The following is a 19238-nucleotide window of genomic DNA, read 5'->3' on the forward strand; positions in this document are numbered from 1 at the left end:
CACCGCCATCCCCAGCTGGTGCTGAGGGGCCAGGACATCGTCTTCTCCAGAAGAAGAACAAAAAGCGAAAACCAGTACGGCGTGCAGAGGGCTGGCTTTGCTCTCCCTGCGCTCCCCCGGCCCCTCACGGGTGGCCCCGATGCAGGGGACAGTTTGGGGTTGGGATGAGCTCTAGCAAGCGTGGGGACTAAAAGCACCTTCAGCCCAGGACACGGCCATTGCTGGCTGTATTTGGGGACAGTGAGGATGCTCGGTCACGTTGAGTCCTGCCGGCTGACCCTGGAGGCGCACTGGGATGGACACAGCCAGGGATGGAGGTCTGCTTTGCCTTCGCCCAGGCAATGGTCCTGGCCACAGCTGAGGATTAAGCGAGGGTGAAGACCGACCCTCCTTTGGTGGAGGAGGAACGTATCCGAAGGGGTTGGAGCTATGAATATGGCAGGGAAAACAAAAAAAATAAAATATGCCACACTGTGCCTGCCAGCATTGAACACAGCCCCTTAACTCATGGTGAAGTCTCCAGTGTCTTCATGCCTTGAGGTTGAGTGCAGAAACCATGTTTTTAAATAACTATTTCAATTATTGATTGGTGTGAATTTTTTTTTTTGGGGGGGGGGAACCAAAAAGAAGTAGCCCAGTTCAAAAATAGTAGGGATTAGTGTAAATCCCAATGTCTCTTCAGCTATACACTGGAATGCATTATACTACTTTAATGTGCTGTATTTTTTATTATTGGATACATTTGATTTTTCAAGTACATCTCTATATATAAATATATAAAATAATGTGCACTGTAATAAAAGCTGAATTTAAACCTTTGGTGCAGCAGTGAGAGTCCCTCGTGGCACAGAGGCACGTGCTCCGGCTCTGCCCGCCTGTTCCCCACCCCAGGAGAGGGGGTGTCCCTGGGGACCTGGGACCAGCTGGAGCCCCCACACCCCAAATGGAGTTATTCTTCAGTGCTCACCAGTACCTGATGCTCCCAAAGCGTTGCTCATGCTGGGGAAAGCACTTAGAGCAGCCCCGTGGGAGGCTGGTTATTTTTTACACCAGCACCACAGAACCTTCAGCAGTTATTAAAAAAAGAAAGGTTGGTTAGATCTTTCCTCGGCAGGGAGTGAGGAAGGTGCTTGGGCACCTGTACACCCGAGGGTGTAATTGTGGAACAGTTGTCTTTCTTACCAAATATGTTGCTTTTTTAATACCCTTACCCAGCTTAGCAAAGAGCTGCCTGCTTGATGCCTGCTGGAGTTACCTGCAAGCCCTGAGTGTGCAGCGGAGGTTGAAATGCAGAGAGGGCAAAGTCCTGCTGGTGGGTGGGGAATAAGTGAAGTCAGGTCCGAGTCACAGTCATTAAAGTCAACACCACAGACATTAGCATCTGGACTAGTCAGGCTTTGGACAAGTTCACCCATCCTTTCAAGTTCGTTTTAATCGCAGCAGCTTTTCCCATGCAACCCACTCCCCCAACCCTCGGATGTTCTCACATCCCGTCCCCAAGCACCTTTGACAATTACAGATGATTTCTACTGCGAAAAGGAATTTATTTTTTGTGTACCCATGGTGTGATCCTTGAACATAGAGCATTACAGCAGGAGGGAGGAGTGATGACAGCGTATGGATCGACCCATGCTCCGGAAGGCAGAGGTTTTAGGGCAGACAGTGCTACACAACCCGGCTGTGAAGCCCACCAGCAGGGGCAGAGGCTGCGCAGCATTTGCTCTCTAGCAGGGACATCAGCTCTGAAGGGGTGCCAGCCCTCCCTCCACAGGTGAGCACAGAGCCAGGCAGATACTCCACCTCCATGCCATGCAACTCCCTCTTCTCTGCCGAGGGTGAACGCTGGGCTTTGGGAGAGTCACAGCCCCGCTCGCCAGGCACTGAGCATCTGGAGGGGCTGCCCCAGCACTGCCATCCACGCGTGGGGCAGCAGGAAATGTGCCAGCAGCCCGGCCACTGCCAGCCCCAGCAGCAGCCAGAGCAGCCGGGCGCTGGCGTACAGCGGCCCCAACCTGCACGGGGAGAAGATGCTGTCAGACACTGCCAGCCGACCCGGGCACGAAGCGTGCTGGCAAGGGCTTGGCATCCCCCATCCTCCTCTGAAACTGTGCTGGGCAAGCGCTGGAGGAGAAGAGCGTGATGCAAACCCGCCTTCAGTTCCACCTGCAGGAGGGAAACCTGCCCCGAGGGACACATCCTGCACCCAGCCTCCCTGGGGTGGTTGGGGTGACCGCAGCCCCGGCAGGGTACTGACCGTTCCTGCGCAGCCGTGGCGTATCCCTGGAAGTACCTGAGGCGGGTGTAGAGGTACAGCAGCCCACACACTGCGGCCACACCTGCGGGGAGAGGGGAGACGAGTGAGTGGGGGGTCCCCAGCCACTGCCAGAGCTGCAGCCCAGCTCCATCACCCCCGTCCCTGCCTCCCCCTGCACGGCCACGAGAACCAAACGCAGAGGAACTCAGCTTTGAAACACTGGGGGGGGTTTAAATGGGTTTTTTCCTTCCCTTTTTGTGAAGGGTGAACTTCTCTGCCCCACTCAAGTTGCCCTGGGACGTGGGTTTGCAGGGCTCCCTTCCTCCCTGTTCCTTCCTTGTGTCTTCCCCGCGGTGGCAGCCGCATCCCCTGAACCCGCTTGGTAAGGGATGGATGGTGGATGACTAATTGTTTGGGTGACGTTTTCTTAATCTGACGTAGGGATTTGGGTATCGTGTTGCAGCTCAGCTTCAGCTTCAACTTTGCTTTCCCCGAGTAACAGCCTCACGGGTACAGGGAGGATGTGCCTGAGTTGCGACGGGATTTAAACTGGTTTATTTTTGTTGTTTTGTGCATGTGGGTTGGGTTGGGCTGAGTTGGTCCGTCCCCCCCCAACCTCCTTACCTTGATGGAAGAAGATTCCAGCAACCCAGAGGAGCGAGATGAAGATGGGGAAGTACTCTGAGCAATTTGCCCTGGTGAGAATGGGAGATGAGAGTTAAAATCACATCCTCCTAAGTCAGAGAGTGGGTAACCGAGGCCGGAGACGTGAGCTGGAAATGCACATCGGAGCAAACGGAAAGGGCCGAGAAGAGGCACTGCTGTGGAGAAAGGGCTTTGTCTGCAACCAAGGACACACAGCATCTCTATTTTAGAGAAGAAGAGCACCCAAACAACACACAGCCTTCGCCTCACCCACGTTCACACCGACCCTGCCATGACGAGCCGTGGCCGAGATGGAGATGTGTCCTTGGCTCTGCGCAGGTGCCTTCAGAAACATCGGCGGCAACTGCAGCCTAAAAGCTGCACGGGTGCAAGTGCCTTGATTTGATTTAAGGAGAGTTTTCTTCCCCTTGGGTGAGCACAGCTCAAATTGGGGTGTCACACAAGTCACACTACGAGAAGAAGCTTTCTCCTGGATTTAATTCAGGAGAAGGTGATCAGATCTGCAGCCAAGTTTTCTTCCTTTTTCTTTTAGTGACAAAAATACGGATTTTCTGCAAGAAAGAATGGTGGGAGCTGTACCATTAAAGCCAATGGGTTTGTTTATTGATTTCTCCTACATTTTACCATTCTCTAGACAATTTAATCTTAAATTTGGCCAAATATTTACCAAGCATCAGGGAACAGAGGCAGATTGGGAGCTGGTAAAAGTCTGAAGAGCCTTACGCTGCAAATGCAGTTTGAGCCTCAGCAAGGGGACGCTGCCAGCTTTCCACGAGTGAGTAATGAATCAATACCTTTTTTCTTCTTTTTTTTTTTTTTTAATATATCAAACCAAATTATCCATTTGTATCCTCTTCCACAGGGAAAAGAATAAAGGGAGGAAAAAGTCCACAATGAAGAAATAGCTTCTCAAACCCAAGTTCCCTGTGGTCGCCTCCTCCACAGAATACAGCGGAGGGCTTCCCGGCATGCCGCAGCACGGCTCGGTTAACGCACAGCCCGGCGTTTAATTAAAAGCCGCATCAGCAGCTGCCCAGCTAGCAAAGGCTGATGCCTCCCGTGCGGGCTGGCCTTTCACTGCATGGCAAAAGGACCGAAGCGGGTTGTTTTGTCACTCCACAAATGTTTCCTGCACGCTGGCAGGGGAACGCAGCTGCTTTGTTCGGGATTTAGTGCCGTGCGCGAACTACCCTTCAAAGCAGCTCCGGCGATTCCCTTCAATCGCTGATGAAACAGCACGGCTGGGAGGAAGGACAGGGTCTGATGCTTGCTGGAAGCCAAAGGGATCGGTGAACGTTTCCAGTTTAGCTCCAGCATTGCTTTCTCCATAGGAACAGAGCAGAAAGAAACAGCCCTCGGCTTGGGCCCGCAAGTGCCGACTTTCAGAGTACAACAGCTTAGAAAAAGGAAAAAATGGGAATGTCCTCATAGCTGGTTCTGCCAGCAAAGCCCTTTGCTTCAATCCAGCAGCAAAAACATACAAGCAAATACTAGTTTATTACTATAGCTTCAGATCCTGTCACAATTTAGAGGCAACATTAATATTAAACTTAATGACTATGGTGCATTAATGCTCAGCACCTCTTCCATACAGCCGCTAATTTGTAATCTGGCTGCCTCCCACGATGCCAGGAGGAGGATTCTCGTGGAGGGACAGAAACTCTGGAGCCAGAGCAAAGTGCTCCAAATCAGAACTCAGACATCTGCACGCCAAGCATTAAAAAAAGCAAACTAATAGCAGCAGCAATAAGTGAAAGGTGACTTGAGGGTGACTTCAGTCTTTCCTGGCAGTGACATTTGACTCAAGTCATACCTAGATGGAGTCACCACAAAAAAGTCAAAAACTTACTGAGCTCTGAAGATGCGCTCGAATTCCGGGTGACCTGTTGTCTGAGGAGGGGAGATCTTGTACTTCCGCCGGGCGTAGATCACCTGCAGCGCAAAATAGGCTAAAAAAGGAACAAAACAGGAACAGTAACAGTCCATCAGCATTGCATTCAGCCAAGCCTTATCTAGCATGGAATCAAGCAAGTGGTTAGAGGAAAAGAGCCGATACTGTCTCGGTTCATAGTCCAGGGCTGTCACACACGACCTGGAATAAATACACCATTTATTTCACGCTGGTACTTTACATCCAGATTTGGTTATCCTGGCAGAGCACCGGTGCCACGGAGCCAAGGTGCTGGCTGGCGCTTTGCAGTCTCCCGCAGAGAGCCCTGGGTGCTGCTCCCCAGCAGATGGACACACCCAGTCCTGGGGCGAGGCCAGCAACGCACCCCAAAACCTGCCCGAGTCCGCACCCCATCACTGAACTGTTATTCTTTCTTAATCTTGGGCTCTGTATTAGTACTTCCAGCCAGTCTGATGGGAATGGCGTACAACACTTCCTGCCACACCCAGCAGGCACAAGGATGGCCTCATGTCACAGAGCAGCATCCAAACTGGGAAGCACTGGGATATCATCAACAGATCGTTAGAGATGCTCACAATCATGGCAATGGAAAGACAAGGGGGTGATTGCTTCCTCCGCTTCATCCCTGCAGGGTGCCCCCAAGGCTCGAGCAGTTCCAGGAGCAGCCGCGCTGCCCGTGAGCACTATCAGCCTGTGCCAAATTTGGGCTGAGGTGCTAACTCGTGTCTGCTGCATCGCTCCTTTGTACATTTGTAAGGGACATGGAAAGTCACTTCATAACAATGAAAATGTGTTAACATGAAGATTGGGCTGTTTCACTGTTTGATGAGAGCTCTTACTCCCACAGGTGATTGCCGATGTTTCAAGTGTTTATATTCAGGTGCTACGACACTGTTGCCTTCACTGAAAATGAGAATTTTCATCGAGGAGAAAACTAGATTATAAAAACAATGACTTTGGTGGCTGTGGCAGCGTGCTGCTCAGCGAGTCACTTCGATTAGCGAGGTACTAACGCAGCAACATTTCCAGAGCACTGAACAGAGAGACGAGGAGCCAGGCTGCGAGGACTGCCTTGTCCACTGTCTTATTCCAACAAAGATGATAAAAGCAGAACAGCAGGATAGAGAAAGGAAAGTAGGGACAGATGTTGCAAGCTTAAAGCCAAGACAGATCCATGCATGCCTGCAGAAAAGCATCAGAACATATGTAGAAGAAAAGGGAATTAGAAATGTAAATAACCTGATGGTATGTGACCTGTGCATTACACAAGATATTATTCATTTAAATACACAGACACTCGAGGAAACATCCGTGTGTTCTGCTGTCTCCCGCGGTGTGTGCAGTGACCCAGCCCTAAACGAGAGGTGCCCAGACAGAAAGGTGGGGAGGCACAGGTATGCTTCTCCCCCCCCACCCCGTTTGTTCATAGCATATTGATTATGGTCGAGGGTCAGGATATCATCCTGTCCCTAAGATCCGGCGGGATGCAACACAGCATCCATTCCCCCCGTGAAACCAGGCAGCTGGGTCTGCACTAACACACAACAAGAGATTCAACAGCAGCTCAGAGAGCTCTGGGAAAAAGATGATGAAAGCATGACCCATCCTGTTACCCCCTCACATCAGATAAGCACGTCTCTCCTACGCAATGTTTAATGCTCTCAGGGTCTCATCCCTGCCACCTCTCGAGAAATGGACTGAGCTAAAGCTACTGCATCATACACAGCTCCGGCTTGTGCCATAAACCCGGGTCTAGTGGGCAACAGTCTTCATCCTGCTTTGTGCCATCTGCCCTCTAACACAGCGTTCTTGTGGCTGGTGGGCACAGTAAGAGCAATTTCAGACCCAGCCTCTCCATCAGCTTGATGTTTGGCATCTTGCTTGTATACAGGGGCAAATATATAGACAAGTCCTGCAACAGACATATATATAAAACAACCCCCCCAAGGAGCAAGAGCCCTTCGGAGGATGCCTGGCCCTTCCCCAAACCCAGTGTGGGTGAAGCATTAAGGATGAAGAAACATCAAGGATGAAGAAACATCCTCCAAAAGCAGTTCTCAGAATGAGGTGTTGAAGAAAACCGCCCTGCATCGGCCTTCTCAGCAGGGACTTTCAGGGAGAAGAGTTCCATCTACTCTGCAGAACCTCTCAAACGAGGCTTTTGTGACTCAGGCCTCAAGGTTAAACAGCTGTGTGGGTTCCCAGATGGCTCACGGGGACTGAGCTCTCCCTGCACGTCACTCCTCTGGGGAACGATCAGCCAGCCCTTCCTTCTCTATTTGGTTATGTCCACAAACCGGCCAAACCGTATCCTGGCTGGTATCTGCCACATTGGAGTGAACCTGGCAAACAAGCTCTGTGGGGACAGACAGACAATGACATTGCATAAGCTTTATTTCCTTTGAAGCCATAAAAATAGAGGAGGGGAGGAAAAAAGCACCGGTGGCAGCATTGTTCTGCTCTCTGGGACAGCGCTCAACCCAGGCAGGGGCATGGATGTGCAGAGGACCAAGCTCAAGAGCGTTGCTAAACTGAGCATAGTGAAATGAGAAAAGGGAAAGTTACTTGAAAGAATGCAGAAGCTGTGGGCTAGCAGAAAATTAAGAAGAAAATAAAAATGAACCGACACTGTACTAAGCTCGGCCGTTGAATCGTGTCTCCTCCATCAGGATGACACAGAGGAGCACTTGTCCGGGTGTGCACGTGGGTGTTCCTGAATGTCGGCTGAGAACAAAGCTCAGGTCTGTAACTCACCTACAGAATGTCCTGTCAAAATACACAGGAAAGGGACCGCCCAGCTCGAATCAGGGTGACATGAGCACACACATTTTGTACTAGTAGATAGAAAGGAAACCTGTAGTATTTTATAATTGCTCCTTGGCTTCCCATACAGGGACCATAAAACGAGGCTACTTCATCCCATCTAATGTAGATGAGAAGATGCCAATGCTTATTATTTATCTGCTGGCTTCACACCTATGTATGGTTTGCATAGCATGAAAGTAAAACATCTGAGGCTGCAACCTTTAAAAAAAAAATACTTGGAGTTATCATAAAACAAAAATATTTGAGACAAAATTGCTATCTAGGGCTTGGCTACTGAGGGTTTTCCCAATGCCAAGGGCTTAGCAATCCTTCCATAACCCGATTTCAGGTTTTCTTCATGTCTTCTCTTTGTGTATTAAATGCTCACCCCATCCCCATTTAGTTTAATAACAAAAAAATTGGTAAGAAAAAAAAGTATCTTCCATTTGCAGTTGCTGATATTTCTCTGTAGATTGTTTGAGGGGCAATTACTGATAACTTAGAAATCTTGAACTCTACTCTTCCAAGTAGCGTATTTGTGTTTTACATAAGCATTATATTAAGACATTTATCATCTGATGGCTAAAAATACATCAGGCTGCTCAGAGACTCACATCCATTTTTAAGCAAAGAGGTGCAATATCTCTACGGTGAATTAAGCAATTAAAAAAATCCCAAACCAACCTTCCCTCATAGGAATGTGAAGGCTTTAATGAAGCGGGGCTGTCCCACCCCAGGCAGGTGAAATGTCCCCTTCCCTGACCCTCCTGAAGCCCAAAGGGGAGAGGCCTTTGCCCAAATTAAACAGAAGACATGGACAGTAACACTACTGCTTCTTTCTAAATGGTGTAAGCCAAGCACACCTATTTACATTACGAGAAGTCGCCGAGTTCCTCTGAAGGTGTCTGTGTCTATTTCTGACCAGAAGGGCTTGCATTAGTTTCCAAATTACTGTGTGCTGTCATCTTGCTCTCTGCTCCGTGCAGCTGAGCTATAGGAATTGAACACATAACGATACGGGTCACAGGGAGGAAATACGTATGTGATGCTCTTCTCCATACACACACAATGTATGTTTATACACTGACCTCTTCATCAGCGCATGCATTAACCTGCCTTTTGTTTGGCTACCTCCAGCCACTCTAAGTTACAAATTACCTCCTAAAATTCAATCACAGAAAATATTTTAAGGACTTCTAATTGTTGAAATTGTTTTTAAGTACTACCCAGCATTACAGAAAGGACATTTACCTTGCTCCAGGACTCCCACAACCGTGACAGTGGCCAGCAGGTCTACCTGATTGTGCATGGTGCTGACTGTGGACCAAAGCGACGGGTACAGCTGCTCCAGTCCTCTCCTGCCCTCCCACTCCTGCAATGCTCTACAACAAAGTCCTCTTATTGCTCTGCAGCAACACGTGTTTCCTCCACCACACCACACATTAACTCTCCCCACGCCACACGATTTCCCGAAGCAGTCCAGCCATCAGAAAGCATCTATTCCAGAAAAGTGCCTTCTGCTGACCTATGGAACAACAAAAGTTTTGTGCATGCAAACTGTGAAATTCTTGCAATTATATTCGCAGCTTTTCTACCATGATTATATATAATGCCAGCAACTGAAAGACGATGGGATTTTTTCCAGCCCTTTTATTGCTATTTTAGTCAGCTCTAAAGCATCTAAATTATGGGCACTCTTATTCCAAGTAGTGTAGTTGACCACATGAAAGATTTTCTAGACTTGAGCTGGAATAACTTAATTCTGGTACTGGATTCCGAATTTTTAAAAGAGCATACAGCTATTTTATCCTATTAATTAATACTGAAAGTTTACCAAATAGAGTATGGTTGTTTTCCAGCACTTGGTCACTTTCTGTAGTTTTCTGGTGGGTTTAAGATTTTGCAGTACAAACCTTTTCCTGGCTAACAGACAAAATAAAAGTTCTCAGTTCTGAATGGAAGGCAGCAAAGGATGTAGAAACATGCAGACCCTCAGAAATGTTACACCACATCAGAATTATTAACTGTTAAATGTAAAGTTTGAAAAACAGCAGTATTTTAGTCCTGAATAACTTTTCTTCCCATGCCACAAAAGCAAAATATGGATCAGGTCAAAAAGTTATAAAGTCACTCCAAAACACAGGGTATGGATAAAAGACTACTCTGACTTTAAAGATTTTAAAACCAAAAAGGAGAACAAACAAACAAACAAAAAAATATATAATTCATTATCAGCTAAGGTTTCCCCTTAATTTTGGTGAAGAGAGGGGACAGGATATGGTCGAGCTATTGCATTTCCGTCTGTATTGTCGCATAGAATAACCTCAGTGCAGAATTTGTGCACAATACCAACAAAAAAGTGACCAGACGTACAGTTTCTCCCAAGGGGGACACCACAAGTGTGTTCTGGTTTGGCTCTTCACCACCTCAAAAACCCATCATGGCAGCTCATCAAGTTGAAAACTTAATTAATTGAAATATAAGATTGTACCCTTTTTTTTTTTTTTTAAAAAAAAAGGCATGTAGAATAGCAAACCCACACCCTTTCTCTGCAAAACACTCGTACGATGTGACTTTACAGCCTCCAAGCTGGTGGCAGGCTCATACTGAAAAAGAAGTAAAACAATTAACCTGAACAGAATCTATTGGTGACCCAAAATTTCATCTGGGGCATCTAATGCAAAAGTCAGAAGGGAAATGTCACCAGGAGTCTAATTCTACTTACACCATTTCAACAACTCAGGCTTTAGAAAACACTTCCATTACAGATTTACATTAGCTTCAGGAAAAACTCTAACATGCATTTAAAAAAAAAAAAAAGTTTCTGAGCAGGAGTTTATTACAAGCTGCCACTGACTCCTTAAAAACTTTGGAAAAACTTACACATCACTTCAAGGGGGGACAGTTTGGGAAATTTCCGTTTTACTCAGCATTAAATACCATGCAGCACTTTTAATGGGGCAATAAAGCAAAAGTTTAGTTTCACAGTTCCCCACAGGCTAGAAGCAGCTCATCCTGGTATTCTTCCTTATTATTACACTTAGTTCTTTATAAGCTTCTTAAGTTATGGGTCCCCTCCTCCCCCAAACACAACTTAAAACTCGCAGAGTAGGAATATACTCAAAATACACTCAGATAAGTCAGGATGCACTTCACAAGAAAACCCAAAGGCTCTGAGCTGGGGCCTTAACACAATAGCTATATACTAAGACACCAACTTCAGGACTTGGAGAATGATCCTGCAACCTTTGAAGCCAATTTAAATTCTTAGTACATAAGGGGATGCTTGAAATTACAGTAACATGTAAAACGAACACAGTTTTAGCAAGAAATGCATGTGTCACACTCTGCAAAGCCTTCTTTATCGCTCCTGCTAAATCTGTGGTTGGAGAGATTAGAGATGTTAGTTTAGAGCTCAAGACTAGATATCATCAGTTAAAGGCACACTTGTCAAACAGGAAATACTACATAAATAACTGAAGTCTTGGGGCTGCTGCAAGTGGCGTGATTCACTGAGAGCTGCTTTGAAATGTTCCATTCAGAGTAATTAGTCAAGTAATAACTTGTTAACAAGAACATATTAAGATCCAAACATGCACCACTAAAGCGAGGCTCCTTTGGGCACGCATGGAGTCACGGATCATTGCTTTACTTTGCTTCTAACTAACAGATGCATGTCCATCTTCAGAGGCTCAACAACCCTGTTTTTCACCAGGGTCTGAAAAACCCATTTTGCCATTATTTTAGAGTCTCTTCAACCCCCCAGATCTAAGCAGTGGCTTAGGGACCTTACCAGCGTTAAGCCACAGTCTTCATGCAATTTGCTGCCAGTATTTTGTTCCTTGTTCAGAAACATTAACTTGCGCTTGCAGTATGTGTTCTTCATTTCACACTCTGGATTTTTTTTGTGTGCCATCTGCCTATATCAAACAAGCATCATCTTTGTCTTTTTACAATCCTCAAGGAAATCAGTTTTAACTTCTAAAGCTTGTTATTTTGAGGGAATCCAAGCGTATTTTTGGAACTCTACAATTTTGCACACGTGAGGTCTCAGTAGTTAACATCTTTTTCACTAGTAACAACCTCTGCAGTCATATTTCCTAGCTTAAGGACTACAACTGCATTAAAAATGAAAAACAGTCCAGAAGCAGTGGGTATAGCATAAAGCCTTGTTTTCGAAAGTGTTCTACGGCCCCTTTATCCAGCTCTGGCCTGTTTAAATGGACTTTCTGAAACCGTAAGAATTGGTAAGACACAGCAGAAGAATTTGAGCCTTAGTAACAGGCCAACCAAAATTGTATGTTGGGATGAAGGGAATCATCTCACTGGGAACCACAATGCCGAACTCTGCTCAGCTCACATAAATGTATAAAAGTCACACCATATATATTTAATAGACTAGCAAAATATTTATTTTATAATGATAAAACAGAGGTGAAGGATTTCTTTTTGGTGTGCACCAGTAATTATAGTAAAAGAATAAGGGGATTAATGGACTCTTTATACATTTCAATGACAAAAATTCATAAAGGTTAGCATCAAATTCAACTGTTCTCCATTTACAAGCATAAAACTTACCATAATACCCCCCAAACACATATATAAAGAATTATAGTTTTAAAATCTATAAAAAGTAAAAAATATACAGTCAGAAGATCTAACTCTTATTCAAATCTTTAATATAAAATTGTAAACATTTATTTACACAAAGGAAATGTGTATAACAAAATTTTGAGCACCCTTTTCAATTGAATCGTGGTTTTTGGAAGGCAGTGGATGTTGCACAGTGACACTCTCACCTTTCCTACCCAACCAAAACCGCAGTTTATAAATAAAGCCATGGGCGGCTGGCTAGGTACAGTTCAGGGGAGATATATTTATTGCTCTGAAGCTGCAGCAAATGGAAAGCCCAAGTGCATATATAGACAGCTGCACGTTCAAGGGCATGAAGGCAAAGCCCAGCCCTACCCATGCACCTATGTACATCTAAACCGTATTTTCATTTCCATTGAACTGTTTCAACTTTGTTACAGTGATACCATATCTCCAACAGTCTGGTCACATCACGTGGACAGGGACCAAAACCAGAAGCCTTTTTCCTATCAGGTTAAATGCTGTTTGGATCCTGTTCACATACGAAGACCAACGGGCATGATAAGCCAGTTTGCCTGGAATCACACCTAATTTTACTTCAACAGTACCATGAAAAGGCCCTGTCATCAAATGTAGATACCTTCCTGAACAAACCCTCTGGTCAAGCAGGGCAATATCCACCTGAGCTTCCAGAAACAGTGGAGGAATGAGTACATCTGCATTTTCCTGGACATTTAGCTGGATTGCCTTTTTGGTAGTAATAACGCAAACAGCAAATGTTCTTTTCCTCTAGTTAAGAAATCACAACTGGATGGATTGTATTTTGACTTATTCAGAACAAAGTCTGTGTGCAAAATCTACTGGAAAACATAGCAGATTTCACCACAACCTAAACAGGGAAGAAAGAAAAGCGGAATCCTACTACCCTGTTTTTTCTCTCAAGTGTTTATAAGGGGGAGAAAAAACTAGTGACATTGAAGGATGTCACTTGAAATTATGAGGTCCCAAGCACCCCCAACAGGAAGGGAAGGCACACTGGTGCAAAGTTAACCCTTAAAAATAAAAATACAGCAAACACTCCTTCTCCTGCCATTGCTAATTTATATCTATACTCTTCTAATGACACTTACCTTGGACCAGTTTTTGGTTTAACTTAATAGCAAACCAAACTCACTAGCTCTTTTCTTAGATTTCCAGTATAACAAAAGTTAGCATCAGTTATTTGCATCTCAACTACTTATTCTAGAAAATATCAGAAGTGTCAACAACCAAAGTCACTAACACCTTCGTCTTCCCATCCAAAGCCAATCTTCATGGTTTTTTTTCAAAAGCTCTACGAGGGATTAAGTCTGCTTCAGGGAAGTTTTATCCACTATTCAACGGTGGGATCCACTGATCAATGCACATCTTTAACCAACAGTTCAACATGATACAATATCAGAGCTGTTCAACAGAGCGTAATTCATCTACACTAGGTCAGCGTGCCGGACAAACCATGTTCCATGCATATTTGGAAAGGGTTAAAGTATTAGTGTTAAAAAGCAGTTTTTAAAAGTGCAAATTGTCTCATAAAGGAGCTGCAGATACAGTAAAATACTTTCCTTCTTCAAAATCAATGTTATCCTTCACTTCCCTTCACCCACTCCGGAAAAAACCCTCTCTCACACACCTCTGCAGTGCAGAAAACTCCTGAAGAAGATAGTCTGTGTGGAAGGAAATTGCTTTTAAATCACAATGCTGGGTTTGATTAGAAAGTTTAACGGAGTTTTGAAAAAAAGTGGATTTAAAAGGGAAGAGGTATTTGTGCATTTAAAACAAAAGCTTTCAACTTTATTTTAATTTTAAAATAAAGGTTAAGGCAAGGTGGTTTGTTGGTGGCTAGGTTGGGTTTTGGGTTTTTTTGGTAGAAAGTAAGGACTTTGGAACACTGACTGTTCCCATTGTGGTTTTCTGTCCTTTCTGGGACTGACCCCAACATATGGGTAAGAGGTCTCCTTGGGCTGAGCTGAAGAACCAGCATCTGCTTCAAGGGATATTAAAGAAGTAAATCCACCAGTCTACAGAAAGATTATGAAACTCGTAACCCAGTATTAAAAAAAAAAAAAAAGTATTTAAAGGGGGAGATTTCCATATCGGAACAACCCTGGAGACTTCCATACTGGAGCAACCCCAATACAAGTATTCTCCCAGGCTGCCTGTGCTATTATTCCTGATAAGGACTTTCCACCTCTCAGCCAAATTATTTTTTCCTCATTTTTATCCTGAATTGACAAAGTCTTGTGCTCATTGCATCACTGCTAACTTTGGGAAATGAACTGATGTCAAAAATTAGTTTTACTTTTTACAACAAAGAAAACTAGATGAGCTGTCATGAAGCAAAGCCTTCATTTAAATACAACTACCTTTGGAAATAAGTTATGAAGAAACAGGTGCAAAGTAAATGGCTTTACAATTCATGTTAAACCTACTATAGTTTAAAAGTTCTCCCATAAGAAATTCCCCCTTTAAACACAGCAAGGTATAAGCCAAGAACTGTGCCTCTCTACAACAGAGTGCAAACTGCAGCTTACAAGACTACAATCTATTAAGACGACTACCTAGACTAACTGGCCAGGTTTTAATACTTTCTTTCATCTATTACCAGCATCTAGAAATATTTACCATGAAACATCACTTGCTTATTGAGAGTACAGGCACATGCTTCAGTGATGGGGAAAAAGAAACAATTCAAAACATTTTGCAAGCGTACTCAGGTGCAATACAGCCTCTTCTGAAATAAAAAGTCAGAAGTTCAATGGACAGTATTATAACAGCATGTCAAGCTATGAACAAATAATCATTGCAAGTAATAGCTGCAGGAGACTAAGCCCTAAACACAATTTGTGCAACTATTTGCCTTTTTTCTGCACTATTTCTGTGGAATTTTGTTTTATTTTTAAATAATTAAAACAATTTAATTTTAGAACACTGCAAGTGAGATTTCTGAAAGGCTGGCTAGGACGCGCACAGTTTTTTTTTGACCTGTTCAAGTGCGCGACTCCTTAGAGACACCAAGATAAAGCGCACTGTTCCTGCAGACCTCCTTGGTGCGCCACTACCGTGTATCAACACTCATTGAGAAGCAGCTCCAGTCCCTTTCCCAACCATTTACCTCTAATGCCTGCAAGACTCCTCAATGCCACAGGTTTTTTGGTCCAAGTGTCGTTTATATTTCATGAAATAATTAAAAAAGTATAATCCCCCACTCCCGGCCCCCTTTTAATGAGTTCCTAACAACTCATCCAAATCATTCATCCACTCCTCTGAAGTCCTGTTTTTCAGCAAAGAGTCTATCAGATCTGTGTCACCAGTTAAGTTCTGAAGTCCATTATTGCCCGACTGGCTGCTGTAGGCAAAAGGCAGCTCTTGACTGGTTGTCCTCACAGGGTACCCTTGACTACAGTGCAGATTACCTCTGTTGGGCATTTGCTGATTTGGATTCTGGTTGAAAGCATTCAGATCTGGAACAGTCTGGTTCATGCCAGGCAAGACTTGCTGTGAGGATACCTGCTGTTGCGTAGGTGGGTTTGTCCGCTGCTGTGCGCCTAAAGATGACGACAACATCTGCCCAGAGACGGCAGCGTTCATAGAGGTCATCGGTCTGCTGGTGCTTAGGCTTACCTGAGGCATTCCTTGGGCAAACTGTTGGTTGGCCATCTTTAGATGAGTTTGCTGCATGTGGAAAGAGGAGCTGGCAGTAAATGGTCCTAAGCCACTGTTTGCTTGCGTCTGGTTATTAATATTAGGGATACCTTGGTGTTGCCAAGATGGATTTTGAGCCCCCATAGCAGCTGGTACTCTTGCCATCTGTGGCTTAGATAAGGTTGGATTCAGTGCACCCTTATTGTGCTGCTGAGAAATACTTGAGTTTGCTAAGGTATTCTGCCCATAGGCAGCAGGAACGGCAGCACCCTGGCCCAAGGTGCCTTGTCTCTGCATCGGTGGCTGTCCATTGGCACTTTGAGTTGCATGCTGGGGAACCATCTGTGTCATACCGGACGCCAAGTTGTATAATCCCCCTCGCTGAATATTTTGCATATTGGTATATTGAGTCACTCCCCGATCCTGCTGACTGGAGCCCGACTGGAGTGGAGGAACAGAACTGTGTCCAGGTCCCATCTGAATCATGTTCTGGGTCTGAGGAAACATCCGCGGACTACTGGAGCTGGACTGTCCTAAATTACTAACCCCAGGCATGGCTGAAGATGACCCTGAAATACAAAAACATACTTTGTACATCAAATACCTCAACCAGAGGTACCTGCTGTTTAGGCTTGTAGACACAATAACCCAGAAAAGAGGTGCAGCTGCATTTTGTATAAACCAACACACAGACAGCAGTACTTTAATTAAAGAGTGTCAACTGCTGCTCCAGTTTGCACCTCCACCTTGATCTCAAACTCAGATATGCCAATGTCCTAAAAAATCTGAAAACCACTTCTAAGAGCCCAGCATCAACAATTTTTTAAAAAATTAAGACTTTAAAAGGCAGGACTCCAGTATTTCTTTGTGAACAAAGGTATACGCACATACTTTGAAGTGTATGCACAATTGCTGGGCTGTTAAAAAATACCACTTACTGCACATACACATTGCCAGTTATTCCATGCATACCCTCTATATCTCATTGTACAACTGTAGGGTTTCCAGTGCTGTGTTTTCACAATTCCAGAAATCTCTTCTATTTTATAGAACTTTCAGAAATTTTGGTCAAGCATCTTTTGGATTTCCACAATGAAATATTCACTAGGTTAATATGCAATGCTGATAACCAAGCAAGATGATTTGAAAAAATTAGTGTTCTCAGCAAACCAAAAAAAGTCCTTTGCCCTTGTAAATTCTTCTTGTAGAAGAAACAGCACCCTACTTAAAGCAAAACAAACAAAAAAGCACTGAAGTGTAATACATATAATTCTTCCCGACTTCTTACAGTCAATTAAGGGAAACCTACCTACACTAGTACTTTCTCTACTTTCAAACCAAAAAGCTGCCGAATTTTTTCATATTTTAAGATGGCTGAGGAAAACGGGCTCTCTACTATTAATTCATTTTCTATTCAAATATAATTTTATTCAAATATATTTAAATATAATTCCAATTATATTGAATTAATTATCAACAAAGCATACCATTAACCCACCAGTGTTACGGGGGGCGGAGGGGAGGGTTACTGGAACAATAAAGAGGTAATACACATACTAGGATTTAAGATGCAAAAAATACAATCATCATAAAGTAAAAATAGTTTTAATAATACTGATGTTCATTATAGCAAAACATACTCTTAACAGGTGTACTCCTGTATCTGTAGAAAAGTAGCAGGAGACAAAAATGTTCCAGTGCAATATTTGAAGGACGCTACTGATCACTGTGCTAGCACAACCCTTTTGTACTGGTATCGAGTTTGTCCAGTTAAGTAACAAAACCCAGTCATAGCCCCACTAGACACTGCATAGTCACCAACACTGTCACAATGAGAGTATCACATTTCTATTTGCATCTTTTCCCCTCAGTATTTATTTCTGTGGGAACACTGAGAGCAAGGAAACAAAAGGAAGAGAATAAGCACTTTTTTGTACTTTAGCTTTATGAAAAAAGACAAGTGGCTTCTCATAGCCCTGTTAAGGAAGGATTTTTTCAGGTAAGGAGATGAGTTTTTACTGTTCTCTATTTCTTCCATATTCATGAAGCTATTCTGGCTTAATGGCAACATCATCTTTTATTTATCAGCATTAGCATACTGAAGACATACCAAGCTGCTTCTCCCACAAAAAAAAAAAAACATGTAGGACACTAAACATGTAATGACGAGAATTCAAATTGCATTCCCTTCTAAAGGCAGCAGGGATAAGAATATTAGAGAACTCTAAACTCATCCTAGTAGATGAGAGAAATAATACATCACTTATTTTCTTTAATGAGGGCCTGTGATAGATACAAGCAGTAGTGATGTTAGGCTTCAGGAAAAAACCTGAATCCTAATATATTAAAAGTTAAGGAGAATTTACAACCTGTAAAGGGAAACAGCAGTATAAAAAGGTCTTTAGAACAATGAAGGTACTTAATTTTACCCATTTCCAAAGCAATATTAGGCATCGGACGCTTAAGTTGTCCCAGATATCTGGGACAGGAGAAGCTGCTAATTTGCAACTGAATCAGAGTATAGGTCTAAAAGTTTTAAGGCACAGTGACATGAGAAGATGTTGTAATAAATTAATTAAAAGCTATCCAATCCAGGAAATTTGAAGACGCCTTGTGTTTTACTCCTGATATTTTTTTCTGCCACTATTTCAACTGCCATATTTACTTACCTGTGAACTGTCCAACCTGTTGCTGGTACGGATTCTGCGGTTGATCCTGATATTGAGGAGGTGGTCGCGTCAGATGCCGCTGTAGCTGTTGCTCTTGCTGCTGCCGCTGTTTTTCCTAGGAAAGGCCAAACACAAGATGATTAGAAAACAAGTCCCTTCCAACTGAAATAGTCTATTCTATCCCTAAGTGAAGCTTTTTCCAAGGAAGCTGACAGCTTAAACGGCCAACAGGCTGCTTTTACAATACAAAACATAGCAGGCACAGCATTTCTGGCTCTTCTTCCACAGATATCTTCAACCAGACTGAAATTCTGAGATAACTAAGCAGTGATACTATGCACAACCACCTACTTATCTAGGGGACACAAATTCCCTTTCAAGAGTACTGCGTTAAAGACATAAAATCCTGTAAAGAAGAGACTAGTGCAATGTAACGAACAGGCAGGTAGACATTACTACCATCCTTTTGAAATGTCTACAACTAAGAAGCTGTTGAGACATGCAGAGGAATGAAGAGGGCAGGCTGCTTGACAGAAAGGACCTGCTACTTGCAGGACCTGTTAGACCTGAAAGAGGCTGACCACAGAAGCCAAGTAGAGATACCACCGTTCTGAGAGAAACCAAGAACTACAGAACCGGGCTTGGGAGAGAGGGAGGG

At 44.0% G+C, this 19238-nt stretch overlaps 2 protein-coding genes across 2 annotated transcripts; both read right to left on the reverse strand.

Annotated features, from left to right (window-relative positions):
• Positions 1–1858: 1858 nt before the first annotated feature.
• On the reverse strand, positions 1859–8946 carry LTC4S (leukotriene C4 synthase). The gene is made up of 5 exons (XM_010077751.1): positions 8889–8946; positions 4770–4869; positions 2879–2949; positions 2255–2336; positions 1859–2012 (listed from the first exon to the last, which is right to left on the reverse strand). Exons 1-5 carry the CDS (start codon positions 8944–8946, stop codon positions 1859–1861), a joined length of 465 nt encoding a protein of 154 aa, XP_010076053.1.
• A 6542-nt stretch (positions 8947–15488) lies between these two features.
• LOC104464904 (mastermind-like protein 1) lies at positions 15489–18695 on the reverse strand (the record flags this gene model as incomplete). Its single annotated transcript, XM_010077753.1, has 2 exons — positions 15489–16480; positions 18581–18695. Coding segments are annotated over 2 exons (1107 nt in total), but the record flags the coding sequence as incomplete, so codon positions are not given.
• Between the last annotated feature and the right edge of the window lie 543 nt (positions 18696–19238).

This window comes from Pterocles gutturalis, unplaced genomic scaffold (assembly GCF_000699245.1).
Source record: "Pterocles gutturalis isolate BGI_N339 unplaced genomic scaffold, ASM69924v1 scaffold9818, whole genome shotgun sequence".
NCBI lineage: Eukaryota > Metazoa > Chordata > Aves > Pterocliformes > Pteroclidae > Pterocles > Pterocles gutturalis.